Consider the following 24662-nt stretch of genomic DNA (forward strand, 5'->3'; position numbering starts at 1 on the left):
ATATAAACATCTGAAGAGATTCTTTGTTTAAGATTCATTAAGCACTGGAGTTAAAAACAAGCTGTCAAAGCACATACAGATTAGTGAGATTAGATGTTGATACAGGTCCTTCCTTCCCATAAAGATCTCCAGCTCCTGCAGAATTGCAGTAAAATGAGTGATACTCATCTGCAGGTATGTGGGCTGTGAGCAAAAGAGGGGGAGCTCTGTGTGTGTGATGGCATCCTCCAGCCCAAGCTGGTCTTTCATTGTTAGGCTGGGACTAAGACTGAGTCCTGCTGCACCCTCGCTCCTCTGAGGAGGAGTTTGGAAAGCAAGGAGTCCACTCAGAACCTCATGATTCAACAAAAAGGGCTTCTGGATGATTTCCTCTGATCTTGTCTTCTATGTAGAGAATAACCAAGTGTACCTTGCCATCAAAGCTTGTTAAACAGCTGTCTTACTTAACATTAATTAAACTTTGTTAAACCAACTTTATAAAAAAAATATATTGTTGTCATTGGAAGATAGAGGAGTTAAGTAATGATGGCATCTTTCTCCTTTATAATTGAAAAAGCTTCTCTATTTAACAGCATCTTCTAGCTGGAAAATTCTCCTGCAAATGAAATTCTTCATTTTTAGCCTTCCTGAACTAAATGCAGCCAATCAGCCTACTTCTGGAATAGCTGCAGTGCACCTTTCCTTCTCCAAAACATGCCAGTTTTAAATTTGATGAAGAGGTACTTCATACAGAATTTGGAAAGTTCCTTTTTTTATCCCCTTAACTCTGTCAGCAGCCTAACATTACACAAATAAATCTAAATCTTGCCAGAAAGAATGAATTTTGTCACAAGCAGTCTCTGAACTTTTCTCTGTCTCTGAACAAAAACTTCCCTGCCTTTAAAGTATGTGTGATAGTCAGCAAGAAATACAAAATATACCATACTACTATTTAATTTTGTTAGTGTTCATTTAAGTAGCAGGAACATGTAAGAAGACAAGAATTATCAAGGGCTTAACTTCAAAATACAAAAGGCACAGACTAAATTAGTGTAGGTGTAAATTTGTGACCCATGCAACCTTCTAAAAAGCTAGCATTACAAATCAAACCTAAATTGTTCTTATAAAACTTGCATACAATTTTCCCTCTGTAGAAGTCCACAATAAATGTGCAGAGCTGTAACAGTTCCAGAACTATTTATTTACAGAAGTGCTGGTGTTCAACTTGGGATCAAGGATTCACTAAGAGCAGACAGACTCTTTATTATGCAGTGTGAGTGAGTGCCCTTATACCCAATTCTTTCCAGGATCTTCAAATGTAATACTGAAACCAGCTGAACACACTGAGTAGGCTGCCAGGAAAAGATCAAGTGCAGAAGACTTGCCTTTACCACAAAACCAACCTAACCACAGCTAGAGCCTTGATATTTACTAAGATCTTCCAATGCAGCAACACGTCTGATTTTTCATTTTCATTACTTTTCCTTAGATAGACTGGTAAAAATCAAGGAGAGGGCAAAAAAAAGAACAAAAAGTAGTTGGTGACAAATATAGCCAAGTTGAGGTGGCTAAAGGCTCACAGTGCCATTAATTGATCTATACAGTGATTTTCAACATTACCTCTTCCTTAAGCCGTACGTCTCTTAAAATATTTTCCAGTGGAAGCAAGGATCTTTGTATAGTGAACAAAAGCCCATTGGCAGCAGGCTTCTTTACATTGTTTTCTCTTGACAGATCCCTTGCAGGCTGTGTATGCTTAAAAATCATTGATTTAATACAACCACAGTCTCCCTTGTACATGTTTTTTTAATCATCTCTTGAGATAAGACTCAGAGATGCTCCTGAATTTACACTGGTCTCATCATGCTGCCACTGTGCTTTTAGCAGCTGTGATCATCCAACTCAAGAACTCTGATAACTGCAAATGCAACCAGAGAGAGAGCTTTTCACTGTATCCTCACAAGCTGACTGAGACTCTAAGGGATCTCTGATGTGGAAATAAATTTCATGATAGATACTCAGAATTCAACTTATCTCAAACAAATTCAGACCTAAAATAATCTGTACTTTCTAGTAAAATACAGATGGTATGTATTAATTTAAGGACACCTCAATACAGAAAGGACATTGAGGTGCTGAGCAGGTCCAAAAAAGGGCAGCAAGGCTTGTGAAGGGCTTGGAGAATATGCCCTATGAGGAGAGACTGAAGGAACTGGGCCTGTTTAGTCTGGGGAAAAGGAGGCTGAGGGGAGGCCTTATTGATCTCTCCCAATATCTGAAAGGTGCTTACAGCAAGAGCAGGGCTGGTCTCTTCTCACTGGTGATGAGGGGAAATGGCCTTAAGTTGTGCCAGGGTAAATTTAGCTTGGATATCAGGAAACACTTCTTTACAGAAAGGAATGACCTCAGGGAGGTCGTTGAGTCACCATCCCTGGATGCATTTAAAAACCGTTGGGATGTGGTGCTCAGGGACATGATTTAGCAGAGGGTTGTCACAGAATCACAAAATGACCAGGGTTGGAAGGGACCTCCAGGATCATGAATCTCCAACCTCCCTGCCACATGCAGGGCCACCAACCTCCCCATTTAATGCTAGACCAGGCTGCCCAGGGCCCCATCCAACCTGGTCTTGAACACTTCCAGGGACGGGGGATCCACAACCTCTCTGGGCAGCCTGTTCCAGCACCTCACCACTCTCTCTGTAAAGAACTTCCCCCTGACATCCAACATCAGTCTTCCCTCCCTCAACTTAAAACCATTTCCCCTTGTCCTGCAGTTATCAACCCTTTCAAAGAGTTGATTCCCCTCCTGTTTGTAGGCTCCCTTTAGGTACTAAAACGCTGCAATTGAGGTCACCCCGCAGCCTTCTTTCCTCCAGGCTGAACAAGCCCAGCTCCCTCATTCTGTTTCGTAGGGGAGGTGCTCCAGTCCCCTGATTATCTTTGTGGCTCTCCTCTGGACCCTCTCCAGCAGCTCCCTGTCTTTCTTGTACTGGGGGCTCCAGACCTGGACACAGTACTCCAGAGTTGTCAGAGTTAGGGTAGTATGGTTAGATTGTGGTTGGACTTGATGATCTTTAAGGTCTTTTCCAATCTGAACAATTCTATGATTCTAAGTAGATAAAAAAATCTTGTGCAGTTCATAGTTAAAGAACAGAGCTGACTAAATGAAACATTTGTTTCAAGACCATCAGAAACACTTCCATGCTTGTCCTATAGCTCAACTCCACTACTTGTGCATGATTTCAGCAAATCTGGAATAGCCCATTCCTTTAGCAGAATAATAGGGGGAAGCACTTACCTTTGATAACAGAATTATTACTTCTTCAGAATAAACTGTTTCTTCTAATCCGCGTACTCTGTATTCTGATTATAGCTTGCAAAACTAATACTTCTGAATATGTTTTCTCTGAAGTTTGACATCAGCTTTTTGACCGTTTCAGACATCAGCTAGACTTATCTACCATTGATCATTCATTTTCATTCATTTTCATTCATTCAAGAATTCATACAAGAATGTATTTTCAAATTTATGAAAGTTAAGCTTGCAGGCTTCTCTAGGCTTACCAGAATTCAAAAAATTAACAACAGCACTAAAGCCTGTACACACATAGTATTTATGTTGTTTAAAACAATGGGTGCTCAGCAACGGAGATCACAATGTACTGCTACCACCAATCTCTCAACAACAGTGACCTCTGAATTTTGAAATTATTTGGCTAGCGTTCAGAATCTATAACCCAGTACAAGAATGTCAACTGCTTTTAGGGAAAAAAAAAAAAAAGAAAGAAAGAAAGAAAAAGAAAAATTTAAGACAGCTTAAAGAAATCTTACCATCATGAATCTCAAATGCCAAACTAGTGATCTTCTGTGTAATTATCATCATTGGACTGTTACAAGAAAGGAAGAAAGAACAGTTTAGAAAAAAAATCAAATTTTCTTGGACATGTAAATATTAAGGAAAATGTTATACAAATAGCCAGGTTAATTACTCTCTAGTGGAAGACTTCCATTGCAAGGTATGTTTTTGGAGCTCAAAACATTACACCGTTTTCAAGCTATGAAAATAATTTACTCCTTAGATACTGTATTTGATAAACGATGCCTTTTATTGCTGCATTAGGTCCCACAAACACAGCCAGTGTTCCACATTTACTTTCTAATAGCATTGTTTATTTTCTTTTCTTTTAGTGGGAAGAGTAAGGGAAAAAGGGCAGAACAACTATATGCATTATGAATTACAGCAGCAGTAAACAAAGGATAATAAGAATACCAAAGTTGAGCAGCAGCATTACTTATTTAGATACTCAGAGCATTTTTCACTATTTCTACTAACAGCTGATCCTATGCTTAATTTTTCCATCTACAATTATTATGTGCTTCAAGTAAACATAAACGATAAAACTAAAACCTAGCACAGTTATGCTGACTCCAGTGGAATTCAGTTCATGTTGAATTTCCTACATTTTATTGGATCATAAACTGTCCAAGAGAGATTCTTGACTGGGTATGTAACTCAGCTTTAACTGCACTGGAAAGCAGAAAAGTTTACTAAGAAATGGTACCATCTCCACTGTACTTACATTTTCAACTGATGTAAATCTCAGCACTTCTAACCCCTAACAGGGGTAGGGGAGACTAAAGCATAAAACGAGCGTAACCAGAATTCAGAAAACAGTTCTTAAACATATTTTATTTGCATAGTAGTATGTGAGCTGGAGACACAACAACAAAAACAAATAGAGAAAAATGATCACCCTGTAGCCATCAAGTCCTCCTCTACTGACAAGTCTTTTACCAGATGGTTCAGCCTGCCAAATGATATTTTTTAGGTTTCAGGTTATTTCAAAGCACAATGTATTTTCAGTTCTCAAATGCAATCAGGGAAAACTAACCCCCTGTATTACCAATGCCCCCAAAAATCCTGTTATCAAGGCTAGAGTGACAGGGGAGGATCAACAAGGAAAAAAAATAAATGAGAACAGACACTGTGGAATATTCTCTCTTGTCTCTTTTCAGCATCTGAGCTGAAGAGTTGCCTGGTGCTGTCACAGATCTCCAGCTGATTCTGAACAGAACAGGTTTTCCTTCTGTAAATGGATATGTGAATGCATGGATCCTGCCTGGTCAAGGGATGGAGCCCGGGAGAAGCTCAGACAGACCTTACAATAATTCTAGCTGACACATGTCATTGTTATCACAGCAGATATTGATATTTTTTCTTTCTGAAATGGCTCTTCCAGTGCCTTCAGAGATGTGACTGAGGAGCAGCAATCTAGAGACTAAAAGAGGAAGAGCCCTTTCTGGAACAGTGTGGCAGAATATCAGTTTTCATTTCCCTTGTAGTTACTGGCAGAAGGGCAAGGAAGCTGTGGAAAGCTTGCAGGCAGCTGGGGTCTGTTAGTACTGAAGCCAGAATCACAATGGCACCTTCAGCACGAGGTCAAATTTCATTGGCAGATTGTCTGGGCTTGGACACTTCAGATGGGCAAGATGGGTTATGAGAAATATCTAGCTTCTTTGGTACCAAGAAGAAACTGCTGGTGCTGGGATTCACCAGCTGGTTAGGGCATTTTTGTTAAGTTCAACCTCTGTCTCTGGAAATAGGGAAAACTGAGGGAAAATAGCCTCTTTCAGTTCAAATTGCAGCATGCAGTTCTCCTCCTGTTTTGGAAACAACTCGTATCTCAGGTCCCAAGGGAGCAAATGCAGTTTATGCCAGAGATTTAATACAATACGCATACACCAAGCTCCCAGGCATGAAAGGGTGGTTTGAACAGAGCAGCTCTATCCAGAGCACAGACTTCATGAATCTCTGGACACGTTTAGACCTGGCAGAAATCGGAGCTAACATCAAAGACAGCTGCTATCAGAGCAATACAGTCACATTTGAAGAACGGTGTGCTCAGGCTACTATTAATAGTTTTAGATCAGTAACAGGCAAATACAATTACACTGCTTCCCAAGTGAGCTCAGAGCTTTGGTTGATGTAAGGCTGTACAGTTTGGCCCTTAAGTGATCTGTAAAGGACAGCATTTGGATCATGATTCCACTCTTCATGGTGAAATTCAATTCAACATCTGTAAATCTAGCTTTGTGCATCTGTATGCATATATCTTTGTTACAATCTCTCATTATAGTCAGCAGAGATCTAGACAGAACAGTCAGGGGCAAGTGATCCAGTTCACATCAAGGTAGACACTCAGTGGAGGGTCAGCTGAAGTGCCCTCCAGGCTCTGCTGTCTGCATTGGTTAGATCTCCTCTGATGAGAACAGGAAGGATGAACTTAACCATAAAAGCTACAGGCATCAGCCTACAAGGTGGTTTTGGGGCTCTTACCAATGAAGATTGAGAAGTGACAGGGCAAACACAACTCTGCTACACAGTACAGTAATACTGAACTACAAACACCAATGCCATTCCCACTATTCCTGGGAAGTATTTAATGCTTCTGTTGTTGCTGTTTTTAAACAGACTTGCACACGTGTCTTTTTTTTTCCCAAAATGCTCCTTTAAATCAAAGACCTTCCAGGAGCAGTCATAGGAAATGATGTGCTTTGTTTCTTTCTGTAGTACTGACAAGAATCACCAATATTTTTCATTTTTGCCTCACCTTTTTTATTATATTTTGCTCACATATGGCTCCAACCAAATATAGATTAAGGTCCTCATATAAAATGAGAACATAAACAGGCATAGCTTTCTAGTTCTAAGGGTGCCTCTCTCCTCGGCCTTTCCTTTCTGGGACACATAGCATAAAACCCAAAAGAGAGAAAAGCTAAAAGCTAAATCCCTTAAAACATTCAGATTTAACTCAGAGCATGGCATCAGATTACAGACATATACATGTATGTAAGATACAGTTCAGGTTTCATCATATTGCCATGGGTGGAAAAGGGAAAAATAAACAACAAAGATGTAGCATCACACAGGAAGGTAAGATGGAGAGATTTTTTTGTCCTTACCCAGAAAAATCAGCAGAATACTGTCCATAATCAAAGATATAGACTCTAGTAATTTGGCACACAGTGAGGTATCCCAAAGCAAAAACAAAGCAATACCTGACAGGGATAAAAAACAAAAAGCATTTTAATTAAAAACATTTCTCCACTGCGTCAGCAATCTTTAATTAGATTTTAATTCTCAGTAATTTAAAGTGAGTACTGCATAATTTGCATGTTAAAAACACCGCCATTCTGACTTTTTCTGTAATATTTATTTTGCAGAACCATGAAGATTTTTTTCCAAGTTTGCAACTGCTATTGCCATTATCTTATTTATTGACATGAATGAGACTTGGGATTTGTAATGTAAATGCTGCTGTGAAGAACAGAAGTTCTATAAAATGAATCTATTATTTTTAGTTCAAGGTTAATTTTTGACCATAGCACTATGTGAATTTGGCAAATTAAGCAAGTTATACATTGAACATCATCTCCATTGAATGTTCTTCTATACATTTGAAATTCATCACCACAAACCCCACTGCTTCTGATGCCACAGACACTGGAACGGAATATTAATTTTCAAATATACCCATTAAAACATATCTGATTGAAAAGGAACCATATGAGTTTACGCCTCCTGTTAAAGCTGATCCCTGCAAGTATAAAAAATACACACTAAGGCAACTTTTGTAAGTAGTAAAAATTTAATTTCACATATCATTTAAGGTCAGGTTTTTTTTCCTCCTATTAGTAAAATGGTGACTATTTCCACACAGATCATGAAGCATTCACGATAATGAAATCAAGCACACTAGACTGATGTTCAATCCCTACAGCAGATTATGCTGTACAATCAAAATCCAATTAAACTGAAAATTTTCTTGTATCACATGGAAAATCAGAACTAGGACTGTATTAAGGTGACACGGTGAGGGGCACTCCAGGAGAAGTCTGGGACACGCTTTTCCTTTCTTTCTCAAACTAATATTTTAGCACAAAAGTGTTTACATAATGAAGTCTGAAGTCTTAGAAATTATTCTTCAAGCTGCAAGTGATACCTGTTTCTGCCATCAAGAACACTTGCAGGTTAACCTTTAAGAATTGTGCTAGACTTAAACTACACAGTATTTTAAGTCGTCCAGTTTCAGGACAGGGAACCATTTCTGACCTCATATGCCACGCATCAGAAGCTGTTTGCTTGCTTGTTTGCTTGCTTGTTTAAAGCTTTAGGTTGCCTGCTTTAGCAACAGATAGCACTTTTTTGTTTTCATCCATTTTAATAATCCAGAAACAATATCATATTGAGTGGCTAAATGGCATAAAAATGTGTCAAATAGAAACGCAACAAAATTAAGCAGTAATTGACTCCTAATACTACTGAATTATTTCAGCAAGGAAAAAAGTTGACACAGTTAAGAAGTGGACCACAGATATCAGGAGCAAGATACATTGCAGAACAAGTTAGGAAGTAACTTCTTGAGATATTGTAAGAAAAGCTGCTTCCTCTTCTTGATAGAAATCGCACAAATTTCACATGAATGATGACTGGTTTCCCAATCAGATGTAACTCCCAGCCATTTCATTACTAAAATTCCACATGATTCAACAGGGTTACCAGCCTTTTTTTTTTTTTTTTTTTTTTTTTTTTTTTTTTTAAGATTTACTGACTAAATACCCACCAAAAATAACATTACACAGAATGTTTTGGGTTGGAACCCACCCAAAGATATTACACAAAATAAAACAAGAACAATTTAAATATTGTCGTTTTCTCTAAGAAAATCTCATTTTATCCTCAATGGCAACGTGATAGATTTACTAACAGCAGTCTATTCACTGTATATTGCAGCAGGTCTCAAACAAACAGAATTTCACACGACACCAACTGCAGCTTTCCTACCTCACAGTGCCCACCACAGCAGGAGGGCTCACTATGCTACAACAAGGACCATGCCATACATGGTCCTATGATTCTGTGATTCTATGATACATCAATGGGTTAGGCACATCCCATCAGACAAACAGAAACAGCCACCAGTTTCTACCTCGGAACGTCTTGCCTTGTAACATTTCTACACTAAGTTCTTAACAAAACATGAAGACTTTCTTTTGCAGAAAAGCTATGCTGATCCTGCAGTTGAAAAATTACTAAATATCCTAAAAGAAGGAAAGCACTGAAAAATGGGGAAGTCTTAGGTTCTTTTTTATACAGTCATGATGATATAGTCTTGTAGCACTACGTGAACGTGCAACTGGAAACACCAGTCTCACTGAAGAGCTGCATATTCTACATACAGGAAATTAAGAAATAAATAGATTATGCTGCTCTGAATACCAGGCATGGCAGGTGCGAGGCCAACTCTCCAGCAAACTCAGTTCTTCTAAAGTTCTAAAGCTGCAAAAGAACATTACCAGTACATTTCAGTCACACACACACGTCTTCATAATTCTACATCTCTAACCCCAAGTGTTTCATGAAATACGCCCAGAAGTGGGCTGACAATATCTGTAGCTAAAACAAATATTAAACCAAGTTGCAATCATAGAATCATAGAATGGCTTGAGTTGGAGGAGACCTCACAGCCCACCCGCCCAACCCCAGCCATGGGCTGGCTGTCTCCCACCAGCTCAGGTTGCCCAGCCTTGAATGCCTGCAGGGATGGGGCACCCACAGCTCTCTGGGCAGCTGTGGCAGGGCCTCACTGCCTTCTGAGTGAGGGTGCTGAGGCAGATGGAGGCAATGATGCTACCCGTTTATGGAATACTAAAACATACAAGACAGTGTTATGATTACTTGCAGTTGGATATGGTATCACTTAAATGCCTTGCAACCTCAATTACAAACTTTCTACAATGAAATGACTGTCTTGGCAAACAACTGAAGAGCAGCGGGTATTGTATACTTGAATTTCAGTAATGCTTTTGACATTGCCCCCCATTAAGATTCTCACAGAGAAGCTGTTAACGTATGTGCTGGAAGAGCAGACAGTGAGGTGGGATGGAAAACTGGCTGAATGGTTGCACCAGAGTGGTGGTCAGTGATGCAAAGTCTGGCTGGAGGCCAGCAGCAAAGGAAAGGGATCCATACTGACCCAAGGGTCTTTACTGGGTCTGGTCCTGTTCAACAGCTTCATAACTAACCTGGGTGATGTGGTAGCACCCTCAGCATGTCTGCTGATGGCACAAAACAGGAGAAATAACTGATAGGTCAGGGAGTCATGCTGCCATCCAAAGTGACCTCATCAGGCTTCTTAGATTTGTTGTTTTTTTGTTTGTTTCAGCACTGCAAGTTTGAATATGCTCTACAAGTAAGCGTAAAGGTCTTCAGTAATAGCTTAAAGGTCAATACACACACAAAGATACAAAATTTGATGCTTCATTAAGTGAAACCTACTGTTTCAAAATCATACTTGTCTTATGACCAAGTGAGAGATACAATCTGACATTGCCAAGGCAAAGCTTGTTGTTGATGTTCACGAAGGATTATCACAAGCTGCCATGTGGCAGGCCATTGAGTCCACGTGAATAACAAAACAGTACCATTCACTTTTCAAAGACATAGCAACAACCAAGTGCCACCTGAAGTGACTTGCAAGAAAACTAGGGTGGTTTCTGGACTGAAATATAGATGTTTTTACTGCTAGCAATGATAATAAAATAAATGACATGAAACATATGGCAAGGCTTGGAAAACAAGTGACCAAAGTAAATATAATCGATTCCCTAAAAGGTTATTACACAGATAAAAATTAAAATCAGCATCAGTTCACTTTAGAGAACCACAGCAGTATGATAGATCAAGCAGTGCTTTCAAAAGACTACATAGATATCCCCTAAAAAAACCCAACAAAACAAAACAAAAGCAAAGAGAAACACTCTAAAATCCACAGAACTGTTGCTTTCATTTTACTTATGCATTTTGAAAACACCTCCAGCCTTATAATATATAATTCGCTGTTATTTTATTATGGGATTTTAGCTAAATATTAAATTCAGATTATTTCTAAAATATTTTATGTTTATCTTATCAGTGAAGAACTTCATATTTGCAGGTACTAAATCTAGAAGATTTTTGCTTCCTGAAAATAACAGAATCTGATCATTATTATAATAGAACAAACTAAACAGAATTATGAATGTTTAATTTTTTATTTTTTTTAAAGGAAAAAAAATCAGGAAAAATATCCATAATAATAAATGAATTACCTGGTTTCCCTAAATTTGGGAAAGGAGACAGCAATGATGCTCCCCTTTCTCCTGCCTCCCAGAAAGAAGGAAACTGAAGTTACCATTATATACATCTTTGAATGGAAATCCAAATTTATGCTTAGGATTTACAGGAAGTCTGTTAGGTTACACAAATGTAACCACGTTGTTATAACCACTCACAGTTGGTCTGCATAGAAAAACAAAAATCAAAAGCTGTGAGCAAAGCCCAGACATACATTCTCTAAGCACCCACAAAGGCTTAGAACTATGAGGGATATCTGCCTATAATGAACCTGGTTAACAAATACAGGTGTCAATCCTCCAGCAATCCACAAATTCTGCTCTCATTCCTGAGCTTTTGGCTACAGGCTCCTGGGCTTCTCTCCTCTTTTTCTCTGGATCTTCATCTGATTCAAGTTTTTCTAAATATAACAGACAAGGTAAGGTCGATAAGATGGATAAGACAAAGTGATACAAATCAAAAGAAAAGTAAATGAGGTATCAGGGATATTTTAGCTCCACTGAATGAAAATACCTGAAATCCAGCCATGTCAGCCAGGGCTGTCAGGCAGCTCAGTCACTATTAATTATAGAAAGAAGCATCAAAGCCATGTGTTGAGGAACAGTATGTACATGTGATCATCTCAGAACAACAAAACCCAAACCTACTGCAGCGTTTATTTCAAGAAGAGACAAGTATTTACAAGTATTTAATTGTTTTGACAAAGCATTAGACAACACTGCAATGGAAGGGACAGACATCCTTCCTATCATCTCTGGAGGTGAAAATGCCAATCGTTACAAAAACGACAGCAGGAGCACAAATGGCTCCTTGCCTTGAGGAGAATCACAAACATCTATCAGATCCAGCACCTGCTATGCCTACCGATTCCTAAACAAAACCAAACCTAGCTGTATTTAGCTGCTGACCAAAGTGTCACCCACCTGACTACCTGAAATAGATGTTAGCCACTACCAACATGGCAGGATTTCTTCAAAAAAACACCCCATAGACCTGAAAAACAAGTAAAGCTTTGCAGAGCTGAACATGTGAAGTTGTACCTAACTACCACAGCATTAATTATAGGCTGTATGTGAATGCAGTGTTACCCAGGGCTGAATTTTCTCCTCTGGTACAAAAGCTAGTGGTTCTCAAAAAGCCACGTTAATCTTCCACCTATCCCTGCTGTTAGGTGAATAACGGTCTCACTGCAGAATTACAGAAGTAACTCCCTTTGTTGAAGAGCTGCTACAAGCAAGTTACAATATGTTCAGTATTACAAGTTACAGTACTTTTAGTAAGACAAACTGACCTGTAATGCATGTTGTATGGTATATAATTAATCAGCACAAAGGCGTTCATTTAGAATTTGTTTCGAAGTAATTCACAGGATCTTTGTCAAAATGACCTTCTCTCATCTATCAACAGATGCAGCTGAGCCAGGCATGTCTGGAAGACGTTGCAATAATGAAGTAGCAGAAAGCAGAACAGATTGTCTGATACATTTAACTTCAGCTTTAAAGCTAAAAACCCAACAAAGGCAACAACAAAAAACCACCCTCTCACACTAGAAAACAGGTTATAAGCAAACAAGACTAAATATACCACTAGTATAAGTATAAGCAGGGCTTTTCTTGTATCAAGCTGCCATTTTATGTTTTAATTCACTACTATTCTGAACTCTGAAACCACTAAAAATATTTAGTAAAATAATCAAAGTTGTTTTGTTTTTTGTTTTTTTACATAGGTTCTAACATTTTACATTAAATATAATTTATTCTATAAATTATCATTTGTTTTACTATACATAGAAAACAGCAGACAGGCTCTCTCCTCAAGTGGTACTCTGCACAAGATGCTGATCAAGAGGATTTCTATTCTAACTTTGCTAAAAATTAAATGCAGAGCTCTCTCTTATTAGCAAATACATTGTTCTACAACATTTCTTGTCTTATCTACTGCTGTTGTTAATATTAATTTAAAAAAAGGGTTTTTTTTTTAATCTGCATATATGCACGTGAATCTACCTATAGGTGTGTGTATGTGTCTATATATAGATATAAGAAGCTAAAAGCCATTCTACATGTCTGTACTTATGCATATATATATATATATATATATATATATATGCACATACATACAGATATATACAGGCTTCTTTTACATCAAAAGGAATTTCCTTTGGTTTCCAAATGTCTCCATGAAATTCAATATACACACTTTGCATTGCTAAATTAAATAGACTTCCAAAGCATCATTTCTGCCCATGCAGAATATCTCCTAAAGCTCAGCCCTGTACAATCCCTCCTCTTGATCATCTCCCCAAGCACAACAGAGCTAACAAAACAATAGTTCACACCACCACTGCTTGTCTAGTTCAGTGCAAGGTGAGCTAATTTTGTTTTTACAGGCAAACCCTTTTAATCCAGTGTTTCTTAAATTCATTCCACATCATAACCTTACTATTCTGCCCACCACATCATCAACAACAAAGAAAGAGCTAAAGGTCTCATCCAAGCAGCAGTTCCTTTAAGCTCTAAGTTTCCATCCAGGTCAGTGTTCCTCCCCACAAGTGGCTGAAGGGAGGTGCTCAGACAAGCACACACAGTCTACTTCCCAAAGCTCTGAGGCTCAAACCATTGGCACCTAAAAGGCCTGGAATCAAATATTACTGAATGCACATATTTAATAGCCTTCCGTAAGCTTGGTTTTTTTCCTCTCAAGACATCCCCCCATCTTTATCACCCTCATTCTGTTCAGCAATTCCAGGTTTTCAGCATAACTACATAAAAATTAGCACAAAACAAGCAAAAAGAAGTTGCTAGAGCTTCAGTAGCTTTGTGTTGTGCCTTCACAGCAAGATCCCTGTGACCCTCAAAGTGTTTGGTTTGCTGGCTAGAAAACAGCAGTAACATCCACAGGTTAGTTCCAGAGCTCTGTACACGCTGACCAGTCACAGTCTCAGGCTAACAACATACATCAGCTGATTGTATTTGCATAACCAGGGGCAGGAGTTGCATTTTTGTTTGATTTTACACTTCTGAGGGACTCATCTTCTAAATAAAATATTTGGTCGAGTACCTAACATACCTATCTCTATTTGCACAAAATCCAGTGAAAATAGGAGCAGTGACCTTGGCAAAGCCACCCTTTGGGAGCTGTCGTAACGCTTTTGTTATTTTAGGCTCTTCCCATGCAGTGGAAGGACAACAGCGTAGTATGTTACATTGCTAGGAGAAAGTTAAGTAAACCAATCAGCACAAGGCACTTTTTCACTATAAATAAAGGTTTAACATTCAGTCAAGATCCATTCCTTCCAATACATGAGGAGAAAACATCGACTTTAAATGTGTAGCTACCATTTCAAAAGGCAGATATGACCTCAATGTAGCATCATGCTGCTCTGATTTTTAGAAAGAAACAGAATAGCCTTGGAGTTTCCCAAGCCCCACTCCCATTCATTTCAGCCTCTGCTGAAAGCTGCTGCCTGGGTTGGCTGGTCGTCCCAGTGCTTCCACCAATGTGAAAACCACTAAGAAATAAATTCTCACCACTAGGGTCATAACAGAATAGTTATTAGATGTAGCTATATTAACTGCATTAATTCCAACAAATGTAATTAGTTTTCATCGTTCACACAGCGAAAGTCCACTCCATGCAGTTACAACATAAAACATGTTTGTGAAACTTGAAAGGGAAAAACATCAAGCAAAAAGGTCCAAAGTGACAAAGCTAAACCTCTAATTCTGTAACCATCCACTCCAAGCCAATACAAATACCGATTAGATTTAGCTTTGACTGTGTAACATTGCACAGGGTAAGCTAGCCTGCCCCAACATGCTGTTGTTACACCCAAAAAAGATTCCTTATTTACACAATTCCTGATCAAACCGTACACTACTGGTGTACATCCACTTTGAACATTGATCACATAACCAGCCAGAGCTTGTGGCCTTGAGAAAGTCACAGTCCTCCCCACATATCAAGAAACTACTCTCTAGAATGTAATATCAATCCTTGTGACCCATGCACTAGTCTGTCTTCTCAGTACTTCAAAACGTGCTGGAAAAAAAACCCACAACAAAATGAACAAAACCGGACTGCCTACAAGACCAAGGCCACAGAAGGAAGAGCTCATATCACCATGCTTCAGTGATGAGCAACCAGGCCAACCCATCCTTCTTCAACTTCACTTGAAGGTTTGGGGTCTGATGGCCACACATGAGCTGACAACTCAACTTTGAAAGGGTAGAGAACAGCAGGACAAGGGGAAATGGTTTTAAATTGAGGGAGGGAAGATTTAGGTTGGACGTCAGGGGGAAGTTCTTTACAGAGGGAGTGGTGAGGTGCTGGAACAGGCTGCCCAGAGAGGTTGTGGATGCCCCATCCCTGGAGGTGTTCAAAGCCAGATTGGATGGGGCCCTGGGCAGCCTGGTCTAATATTAAATGAGGAGGTTGGTGGCCCTGTATGTGGCAGGGGGGTTGGAGATTCATGATCCTTGAGGTCCCTTCCAACCCTGGCCATTCTGTGATTCTGTGACACATGGGTGCAGCAACACTCCTACACAAGGCATGGCATAAGGGCTGGGCACAGTCTCTAAAGCCATTTGCTTGGCTTGGCCATGCTGCCACAGAGGCGAGTTGGCCGGCTTGGCTGTGCTGCAAGGAGCACAGAGCTGACAGGCCCAGTGCAGGCCATGCATCAGGCCCTCCTCTGTGGGCTGATCAGTGCCTGTAAGAGATTTGTTCAGCTGGCAGAGAAAGGTATCCAGGCTCACTGGCTTCCTGAGCAAGGACAGGCACAGAAAGCCATGGAAAATAAGGCTTTGTTAGCTCTGCTGCACCCAGAAACACTTGGGATTTCTGGGATAGCTAGTTTTGTTTACTGCAGATATGCTGTAGATGTTCCAGCTTGCCTCAAGTATTTTGATGTTTTGCTAGATAGTGACAATTTAGTGGCTTGGTAATTCTCAAACCAAGCTAAATTAAACAATCACTCCATTTATAGCAACAGGCCATATTTCAAATTTGTGTATGACAAATATATATGTGCCATTAATATATGACAAATACAGCCACGGACATCCTTGTCAAAAATGCATATTGAAATTTTGGTATTATCCACACGCTTTCAAATGTTATTTTCTCTCACTTTCTGACCTCTCCTCCTGCTCCCTCCAAATCTGGAATGCTCCAGGCTCTTGTACAAAGGAAAAGCATCACCCGCAAGTGAAGTGTGTGGGGAGTGCCTTTGCTGCTTCACCGGGATGGAGGAGACATGTTGTTCACTTTACTCTTCCCGCACGTCTCCAAGGGAACATGGAACTAGGAAGGATGGGGATAGTAATAAACTTATTTTATCAGACTCAGATCTGAGAGATAAGTCGGACCTATCCAAAATCCCCTATTAAACTGAGATGATCCAGGAGAGGTCATTCAAGTTCTCTCTCATCTGAAACACCACAGTGTGTACTGTCATGTCATACCAACCCGTATTTCTGCAATTGCTTGAAGTATAACAGTAAACAATGCAGATAAGAGCACCAAGTTTGACCTTTACATTTTATAAAAAGCTGCTAACAGTTTGTTGCAGTTAAAAACAAGCACAAACCAGAAAGCCTAACAACTAACCTAACACAAAACATGTAAAGGCAAAGCTCCTTGACCTTGGAATCTGCCTTACAAGACACAGGTGAAGAAAGGAGATCCTTCACATATCTTCTCACAAAGATGAGCAGTCATAGCTCACAAATGAAACAGCTGCTCAATTCCAAACACTCCTAATTCTTATGCTGGGAATTTCCATCTGTTCACCCATTTTTCTACACAGTATTTGCCTACCTATCTGATATTCCAGTATCACAGCATGCCAGTCATTTAATCCTTCCCCTCTCCCCCCATGTGATACACAAGTAACATTCCCAAACAGCAGGGATGTGTCCAGTGCCTTTATTTCTGCACATCAGCAGAAACCAGTGGTTGGAAAACAGTCTCCTTTTAGGAAAGGGGCAGTCACATAAATTCTGCAGAATATTTTTAAAAGAATACAGATGATTTTCGTAATACTGACAAAAATTGGTAAGAGTACTATTTTAAAATGCAGTTCTACTATCCGTACTACCTTAGCATCTGTAAACCAGAACTGCCAAAACCAAAACATTTTGTAAGGCTACATAATTTCATTTCAGCAGACCATTAAGTTTGATGCAAGAACTTGGAGCAAATGCAACAGAACAAGTTCTCTGCTGGCAAACCCAGAATGAGGTCAATCATTAAACCTGTTACCGCCGTAATCTCAGTACTTGGCATGTATCATCTTGGATGAAGATAAGAGAGAGCTGTTGTTTCCATTCACCCACTCACCACTCCCCTTCAGCTTCCCACCCCTTTCAGACCCCATCCACACCCCCAAATGTCACAGCTGCTGTCCTTCCTGGCTGCAGGGCAGGGCAGATTCCCAGCTGTCTCATTCCCTCGAGCTGTGCTGCTGCCCCCACATCCCTGCCTCCGGAAACGAGCACCTGAGACAGAGAAAGAGGGCAACACAACACCACTGGGAGTGAGGGGAAGCTTTGCTCAGCCGTGAGGTGATGCCAGCTGGGATCTGTTCTCAGACAGCCAGGAGACATTCTGCACTCGCATTAAGGATGGCAGCAGCTGTGAAGCACAGGGGATGCGATTTGCTGAGAAGGTGGTTGTGCAGCCAGAAGCAGTGCACGGGGCAGCTTGCAGCTTAATAAACAACCCACATCCTGCAAAGTGGAATATGCAAAAGGAAAGGCCACAGAAGTCACATTTTGTTACAGCAACTGAATATTTGAGCAATTCGAGTATCACAGGGAAGCCAGCAGTTTGTGATAATAAACCAATGTAGCCAGAACACAGCTGAATTTTCTTTCCAACTGCTTATCAAAACAAAATGCTTTTTGTAGAAGTACTCACCAGAGGAGATGGAGGCACTGTTTCTCACCTGAAGTCTCATTTCTCCAGGAAGGAAGGACACAGCCTTTTGCTGTCACCCGGCTGCTATATCTGCAAGCCCCACAGCTGGTCTGACCCACACCATACCCACAGCTCTCCTCACCAGAGAGCAGTTTGCATCATCTTGTGATCATGCACACATCTCAAACAGTGCAGCATTAGGAATCAGGTGCTCTGAAAAACTCTCATTTACCAAAAATACGACTTAGGAGAAACACTCCGGTGCTGCTCCGGTGCTTAACACACCCCTCAGCTCATCCCTTTGGATGATTTGCTTCACTTCAGTCTGCTTTTCTCAAACCTCAGACCCCCTGGGCTAAGTTAAATCACCACAATCACACAACGGTTTCATCTTTTACAGCCTTTAATTAATGCATGGCAACATATATAAAACATCCACACGATGCATCAGCTTTGCCACTGTCACAGTGCTTGTCACGTGCTCCAGCAGAATCATATTTAGAGATCAAAGTCATCTATCTGGCTCCTACTCCCAGCCTGGAGAAAACCTGTCGCTAACTCCATTTTCTTTGCAAACGGTGAAGCCTAACACAGGTTGCTCCTAAGAACAAGAGTGGCAACTTCCATTTTCATGCAGATTTTTTTTCTCCCACATGAAACACTATCAGCTATTTCCAAGACTGCATCCAAGCTACTGCACAGAAACAGGAGATGCAATAGAAATGGCATGGCACGAAACCAAGCCTCAACAGCAGCGAGCCTTACATGTAAAGATTACTTGTGACATACAGTAGTCCTACTGTACGCTAATAAGGAAACATTTCAGAATCAGTGTCTGTAGACTGTTGCATGCAAGTACAGAAGGAAACCATTATGAAAAAAGCCCTACATTTATTGCATTTATTTTGGAACATTTCTCTCTCTTCCAGCTCCCAACGGGAAACTGAAAACTGAAGATTAATTACTCAGTGATGGTCCAAGTCATGGCACAATTACTCATGGAATCACCCAGATGTTAACCCCTGACAAACAAAAATTCTTCAAAGTGACATTTATAATCTCCAAGTTAGACAGTAACTGTATTTTCATAACATATCTCTTATTATATATACTGCATATATTTGCTGTTACATAAAATACATATTTAGTTCCACTTGGTTGCTGCCATGACCCTGTCTCCATACCGCTTGAACTTTGCCATATTTGCAGCCTAAACTCACGGCTAAACTGCTTGTGCTCTGCTTTGTCATCACCCAATTCTTCAGTAAAGATGAGCTTCTAATGTGCTTCCAAATCTCCCCCCTAAATGTCTGGAGATCCCAAATTATCTCACAATTAAGTAAAATAGTACATAAAAATCAGTTACTGTTTATTCCAGCCAATAGAATCATATGACCTGTCCCTAGGAACATGTTGAATGAAGTCAACTAGCAGAAGCCAATAGCAGAAAATGTAATAGTAATATATGCTTGTGGAAGAGGCTCCATTTCCATATAAATGCAGTGTTTGTGTCAATGCAAGGAGGATAAGGAACATCAGGTTGTTCCCCAATTATCCTTTGAATTATGAAATCAAAATCACAAATCCTTCACCCATGTGTCACCCATACCAGTGCCATTTGCCTATTGATCCTAATGAAGATGTTCCATTACATTCCTGAATTATCCTATTTCCTAAAATCTCTTAACAATTTCTTTCTCTCAGCACTCAGTCACTTTTCTTACTCACTGAGTAGCTGGGAAAAGTCTTCTACTATAATTTTGCTCTGTTTGGACGAGGAGTGATACGTCCAAACACAAAGAGCCATTCTTTAGTAGAGATTAGTTATTTTTCTCATCACAAACAGGGCGTCCAAGGAAATGAACTGCTCACTCCCTAATTTCTTGTAACGCTGGTTTATCAGGGACAACATCTGCTGCTGCTAGCAAGACTGCCAGCAGGCTGCAGGTACCTACAAGGGAGGTATCCCACTGTCTTTTGCCAGCTTCAAGCTTCCTTTTTTGTAGCTGTTAAATTTTCATTTTAAAAATTCCTTCATTTACAGGTAACAAAAGAGCTACAAAACTCTAAAAATAAATTAATGCATTTTAAATCTGAACTGCAGAAACAGACTGAGAAGAAAGTTTGTCTCGATTTTTATTTTTCAAGACCGGTGCCAGTCTGAATAAAGAAAGGGAAAACATTACTGTATTTAGGCTATTAAAAGACATATTATCACTTAAATGTTGCTAAATGTAGAGCCACAGAAAAAAAAGTAATATGCATAAAATCATTTATACCTTTTTATTCAAGTAGGAAATACACAATGTATCTGCATAGAAACAATTTAGGTAGTTCATAGAACTAGCAAGGGACGGAATGCAACTTGAGCAGCCTGGAAAGTCCATCACAGCCTTATTGTAAGACTCTGAACAGGTGACTTAAACCAAGATCCACAAATATAAGTGTTCCTATTTGTGAAGCTCTTTTTTGGCATTCAAATTCTCAGTGTATAAATCCACAGAAGCTTGGGATTTGGGAGCTAAATTTACAGAGCTATTTCAGTCCCTCTGACTGCCCCATCTATAAAACATGAATAGAAACACTTACCTAGCTCACAAGAGCATTCTGTGAGCAACAGCGTCAAAGATTACAATTTGCTGAACTGTTTTTGTATCATACAAACACCCAAACGCTAAACTTAGCCGCTCTACAAAACTAATTCTATTAGAAAACACGCATCGTGGAGCCATGTACAAATTGTGTTCGCGCTAATTGAAATCACTCGTTTTCAGATGGAATGAAATTAAGATCTCTTCCAAGCATGTTAGGCTCCACACTGTAACCCTTCAGCCTAAAAATAGACTGATTGTCAGTCAGCCAGAAATTCCGTATGCATCCAGAATCTCCTACACTGTGCTTGCCACGAATGTCAAGACTTTGAAAAATCGCATATGTTATAACAGTAAAGACAAACTAATCTGCAACACAAGCACACAATGTGCTATCTCTGATTATTCATTGTTGAAAGCCTCGCAGTGTCACTGCTGTTCAGCTTCCTTCTGTGATTTCATTAGAAACCAAATCTGAGCAAAGGTTTCGGCTAAATGTGCGTGCTATGCTTTACACGCCTTAAAAACCAGCTCAACGCATCTGGGGTTTGTGACATTTACTAGTGAGGGAAAGTGGACCATGTCTTGTAAGAGAAGAGAATTTCATACTGGTTTGGTCTCTAAGATCCACAGGAGCCATTGCTTCTTTCTCCCATAAGCTGTTTCAACCAGCCATACTCTATTCATGTGAAATGAAAAGCAGTGTTTATGCTTCTGTGTTTACTTCAGTTATTCATCAGTTCTAATGTTGTTTTCAAAAGGGAAATAACAACTTATAGTCTGCACTTTATATCCTCTCATTGCTTCACCAGGCATCCGTATCCCTCCACTGATGGATAAAATTTAATTATTATTCACCAGGATTTTTATTTATTATACTTATTTCCTAGTAGACTTGGAGTCCTCCTTCCACAATGGTTTATAATGCTCCTGCTACTAGTAATCTCTCTTCACTCATCTTTATTTGCTAGAACAGTTGAGAAAGCTCTCCGTAAAGACAGTGCAAGCTGAAAATATATTATATGTAGGTCTTTTTGTCATTTAGAAAAGAAAATTTAAATGGCATTAGCTGGGAAAAATGTCAAGATAGAATGCTTTTCAAACTTGTCCTAGCTGTTAGGGGACAAGTACTGTTTGCTGTGATGCTGTTTCACATACTGAACCGTACTGAAGCAGAAATGAACTAGAAAGCAGCAAGAGGAAGAAAAATGTTGGTGGCAGTCTTGCAAGAAGAGCACAGAATTAACAACAAGCAAACAGACTGCAGCACTCACATTTTGCTTCGGTGAGTTCAGCTGAACACCAGAACTTATACTTGCTTTGGAGATACAAAGACAGACGAGGAGTGAAAATGGAAAAAACAAAACAAAACCAAGTGCCAGACGTTGTCATGAGAAAAAACACTCTACTTCAAGCTGCTTAAGATACAACATCAGCTGTAAACTACAAGATGGAGCTTTAGTCTTGTCACAAATCATAATGAATTAATTAATAGCAAAAGCATCTGCAGTTGTAAGCTTGTAAGTCGGTTTATTGAAGCATTCCCAGTCTATCTGAAGGCTCTGCCATGCTTGTTGAGTCAGACATCTCTACTCTAAACAAAAGCACGTAAACTGGCCTCCAGCTACTAGCAAATTAACATCAGTGACCGCCAAAAACCAGCAGTGCTCTCTTCAGTTATTTCTACCTTTCCAGCAAAAGCCCTGTGAGGGTACCATGAACATATTGCCACACCTTTAGGCTAAGCTCACTATTGCCACTAGATACAGATGTGCTATACCTCTGTAATAGCTGTTCTGTTGCAAATTACTTCAGTAATGAAGCCCATGAATGTATGGTGCAGAAAAAAGCAGGAACACATCTGCCTTACAAGATCTGTGACTTGCAAGAAAAGAATAAGGGACAAAGATTTTATTCATGAGGAATAGTTATTCATCATGGCCCAAATTATCCCGGGCTCCTGCAAAGACTGCAAGACCACATTTAGTGAACAAGCTTCAGAGTAGCAGAGCTGCTAAGAAGCCCACAGCTTCTCACTTTGTTAGCCTAAGGTACACTTTATGAAATGATAGTGACATGCATTAGCTGCAGTTAATTTTAATTCAAGGTGGGTAACAATACACTGGGCAGCTTTTGGTTCTCGAAGCCCATTTTCATCTTTCACAGATCTGCTAACTTGCTGATTATGAGCTTGAAGGAGAGCAGCATAACAGGGAGATGGTTATCCAGCACCAACAGGAACAGGAGCAGCCTGCTCTGACCCCATAGCTGACCCTGTTGCAAGCAGGAGGCTGGATTGGAGACATTCAGCTTCCTTCCACCTGAATTAGGTAAGCATTCAGAGGCTCAAGTTAACTGCTAATTTTCTAAGACAGAACATGGTAAAGAAAATCAGAAAAGTACTTTTTTTCCTAATCAAGTTTGCCATCTAATAATTAAGCAGTTGCATTCTGAGCATAAAATAGTTGGGCCTCATAGCCTTTTTGTTCCAAAACAAGTTAATTTTCCTCCAATTAAAATTATTTCTAACACTTTAGGAGAAGAGATCACCAAAGCAAGCAGGATGAGGCAGGCCTTACGGAAAGAAGTTATGCTGTAGGAATCAGTACAGCAGTGCAACTGAGATGTTGTCATATGGGATAAATGCACCAACAGTGATCTTTCTGCACACACTTCTGTCTGTCCAGTACCTACACTATCAGCATATAGTAAATTACAAAACATTACTGTATTTACAGAGAAGTGCAAAAAGTTCTGAGTTTAATATTTGAATACATGTGTAAGTATAAACACGTACCTTCTATACAAATTTGTAAATTCCCAAACATAGATTCAAACAAGAGATTCTATTGCACTGTAAGCATCACAGTTAAAGCTCGGGTTTCTCTCAATGCTATTTACTCCTGAAGACATACTTGCAAGCTATGGAAGCCTGTATCAATGAGAGCAGATACATCATCTCAATTTTCAGTATAGGTAGCAGAGATTGTGAAAAATTCACATTTTTATTAAAAATACTGAAAATCTGTAAGGATGCTTCAGCAGAAATGCCTAGAGAAACTGTATGAGAGCAAATGATAGGTAAGGAGTCAAAAAGATCAATTCCCTCATTTTACAAACAGATGATCCACAACTCACCATAATTTTCTGTAGGAAAACATCATTTAAAGAAAATCTCCACATGTGCATGCCCCAAACCACTTAGTCTAAGAAGGACAGGAGTTAAACAAAGAACCCAGAGTTGGCCGCAGCTTTAAAAGATGTGTCTGGATCCCTTCCCCACAGGAAGCTTTCCAGAAGTTTGAAGCTAAACAAAAAACAACCCCTCCCCAGGCACTGCTAGAACAAAAACCAGAACCCCAAGTTTTACAGAGAAAAAAAAAAAATCTCAGAGCAACTGGGACAGGCAGAACAAAGAGCACATCTCTCCCTCTGTTCATTGTGTCCTTGGCAGAGCAGCCCGTGCTCCCAGCCAGCTCCACTGCTGTGAATGATGGCAGCCTCTGCTCCCTTACCCCGGTCTCCGTGGGAAGCTCTCTGCTTTTATCTGAGCCCTGGCTGCCCATTGTTGGCTCCTAGAAGCCCCCCAGCTGCCCCTTGCCCCACTGCAGCAGCATCTCATTGCCCCTATGCCCAAGGAAGCTCTCAAAAGGATAAAAGGATTCCCCCTCCTTACAAAAGATTCACTTGTTGTTGCCATAAAAGGAAGTACTAACCTAGAAAAAACGTCATAATGTTTGTTCACTGTAATTTATTTTGGTATTTTAGACAATTTTTATTTTACATGAGGGATAAACCCAATGATTCATTTAATTCAGTAATCCTTATCAGCACCAAGTAAACCAGAAGCTGCTGGGAGAACCACAAGGTAGAAAATATCTGATCACAACACAAATATGAGGTCCATTAGGAAACCTTTTAAAAGGCAAAAATGGGCATAACAAGAAATAATGGCAGGAACAAAGCAACAAAATGTTCAGATTAGAATCAGTA

At 39.8% G+C, this 24662-nt stretch overlaps 1 protein-coding gene across 2 annotated transcripts in view; it reads right to left on the reverse strand.

Annotated features, from left to right (window-relative positions):
- Positions 1–24662, reverse strand: part of MBOAT2 (membrane bound glycerophospholipid O-acyltransferase 2) — an 89277-nt gene that overhangs the window by 24515 nt on the left and 40100 nt on the right. For both annotated transcript variants that reach the window (XM_031611349.2, XM_090136356.1), the window contains 2 exons: positions 6945–7040; positions 3813–3868 (listed from right to left, as the gene is read on the reverse strand). In XM_031611349.2, coding sequence (XP_031467209.2) covers positions 3813–3868; positions 6945–7040 — 152 coding nt within the window. The remainder of the gene's footprint in view (positions 1–3812; positions 3869–6944; positions 7041–24662) is intronic.

This window comes from Phasianus colchicus, chromosome 2 (assembly GCF_987193195.1).
Source record: "Phasianus colchicus chromosome 2, bPhaCol1.hap1.1, whole genome shotgun sequence".
In the NCBI taxonomy this organism is placed as follows: Eukaryota; Metazoa; Chordata; class Aves; order Galliformes; family Phasianidae; genus Phasianus; species Phasianus colchicus.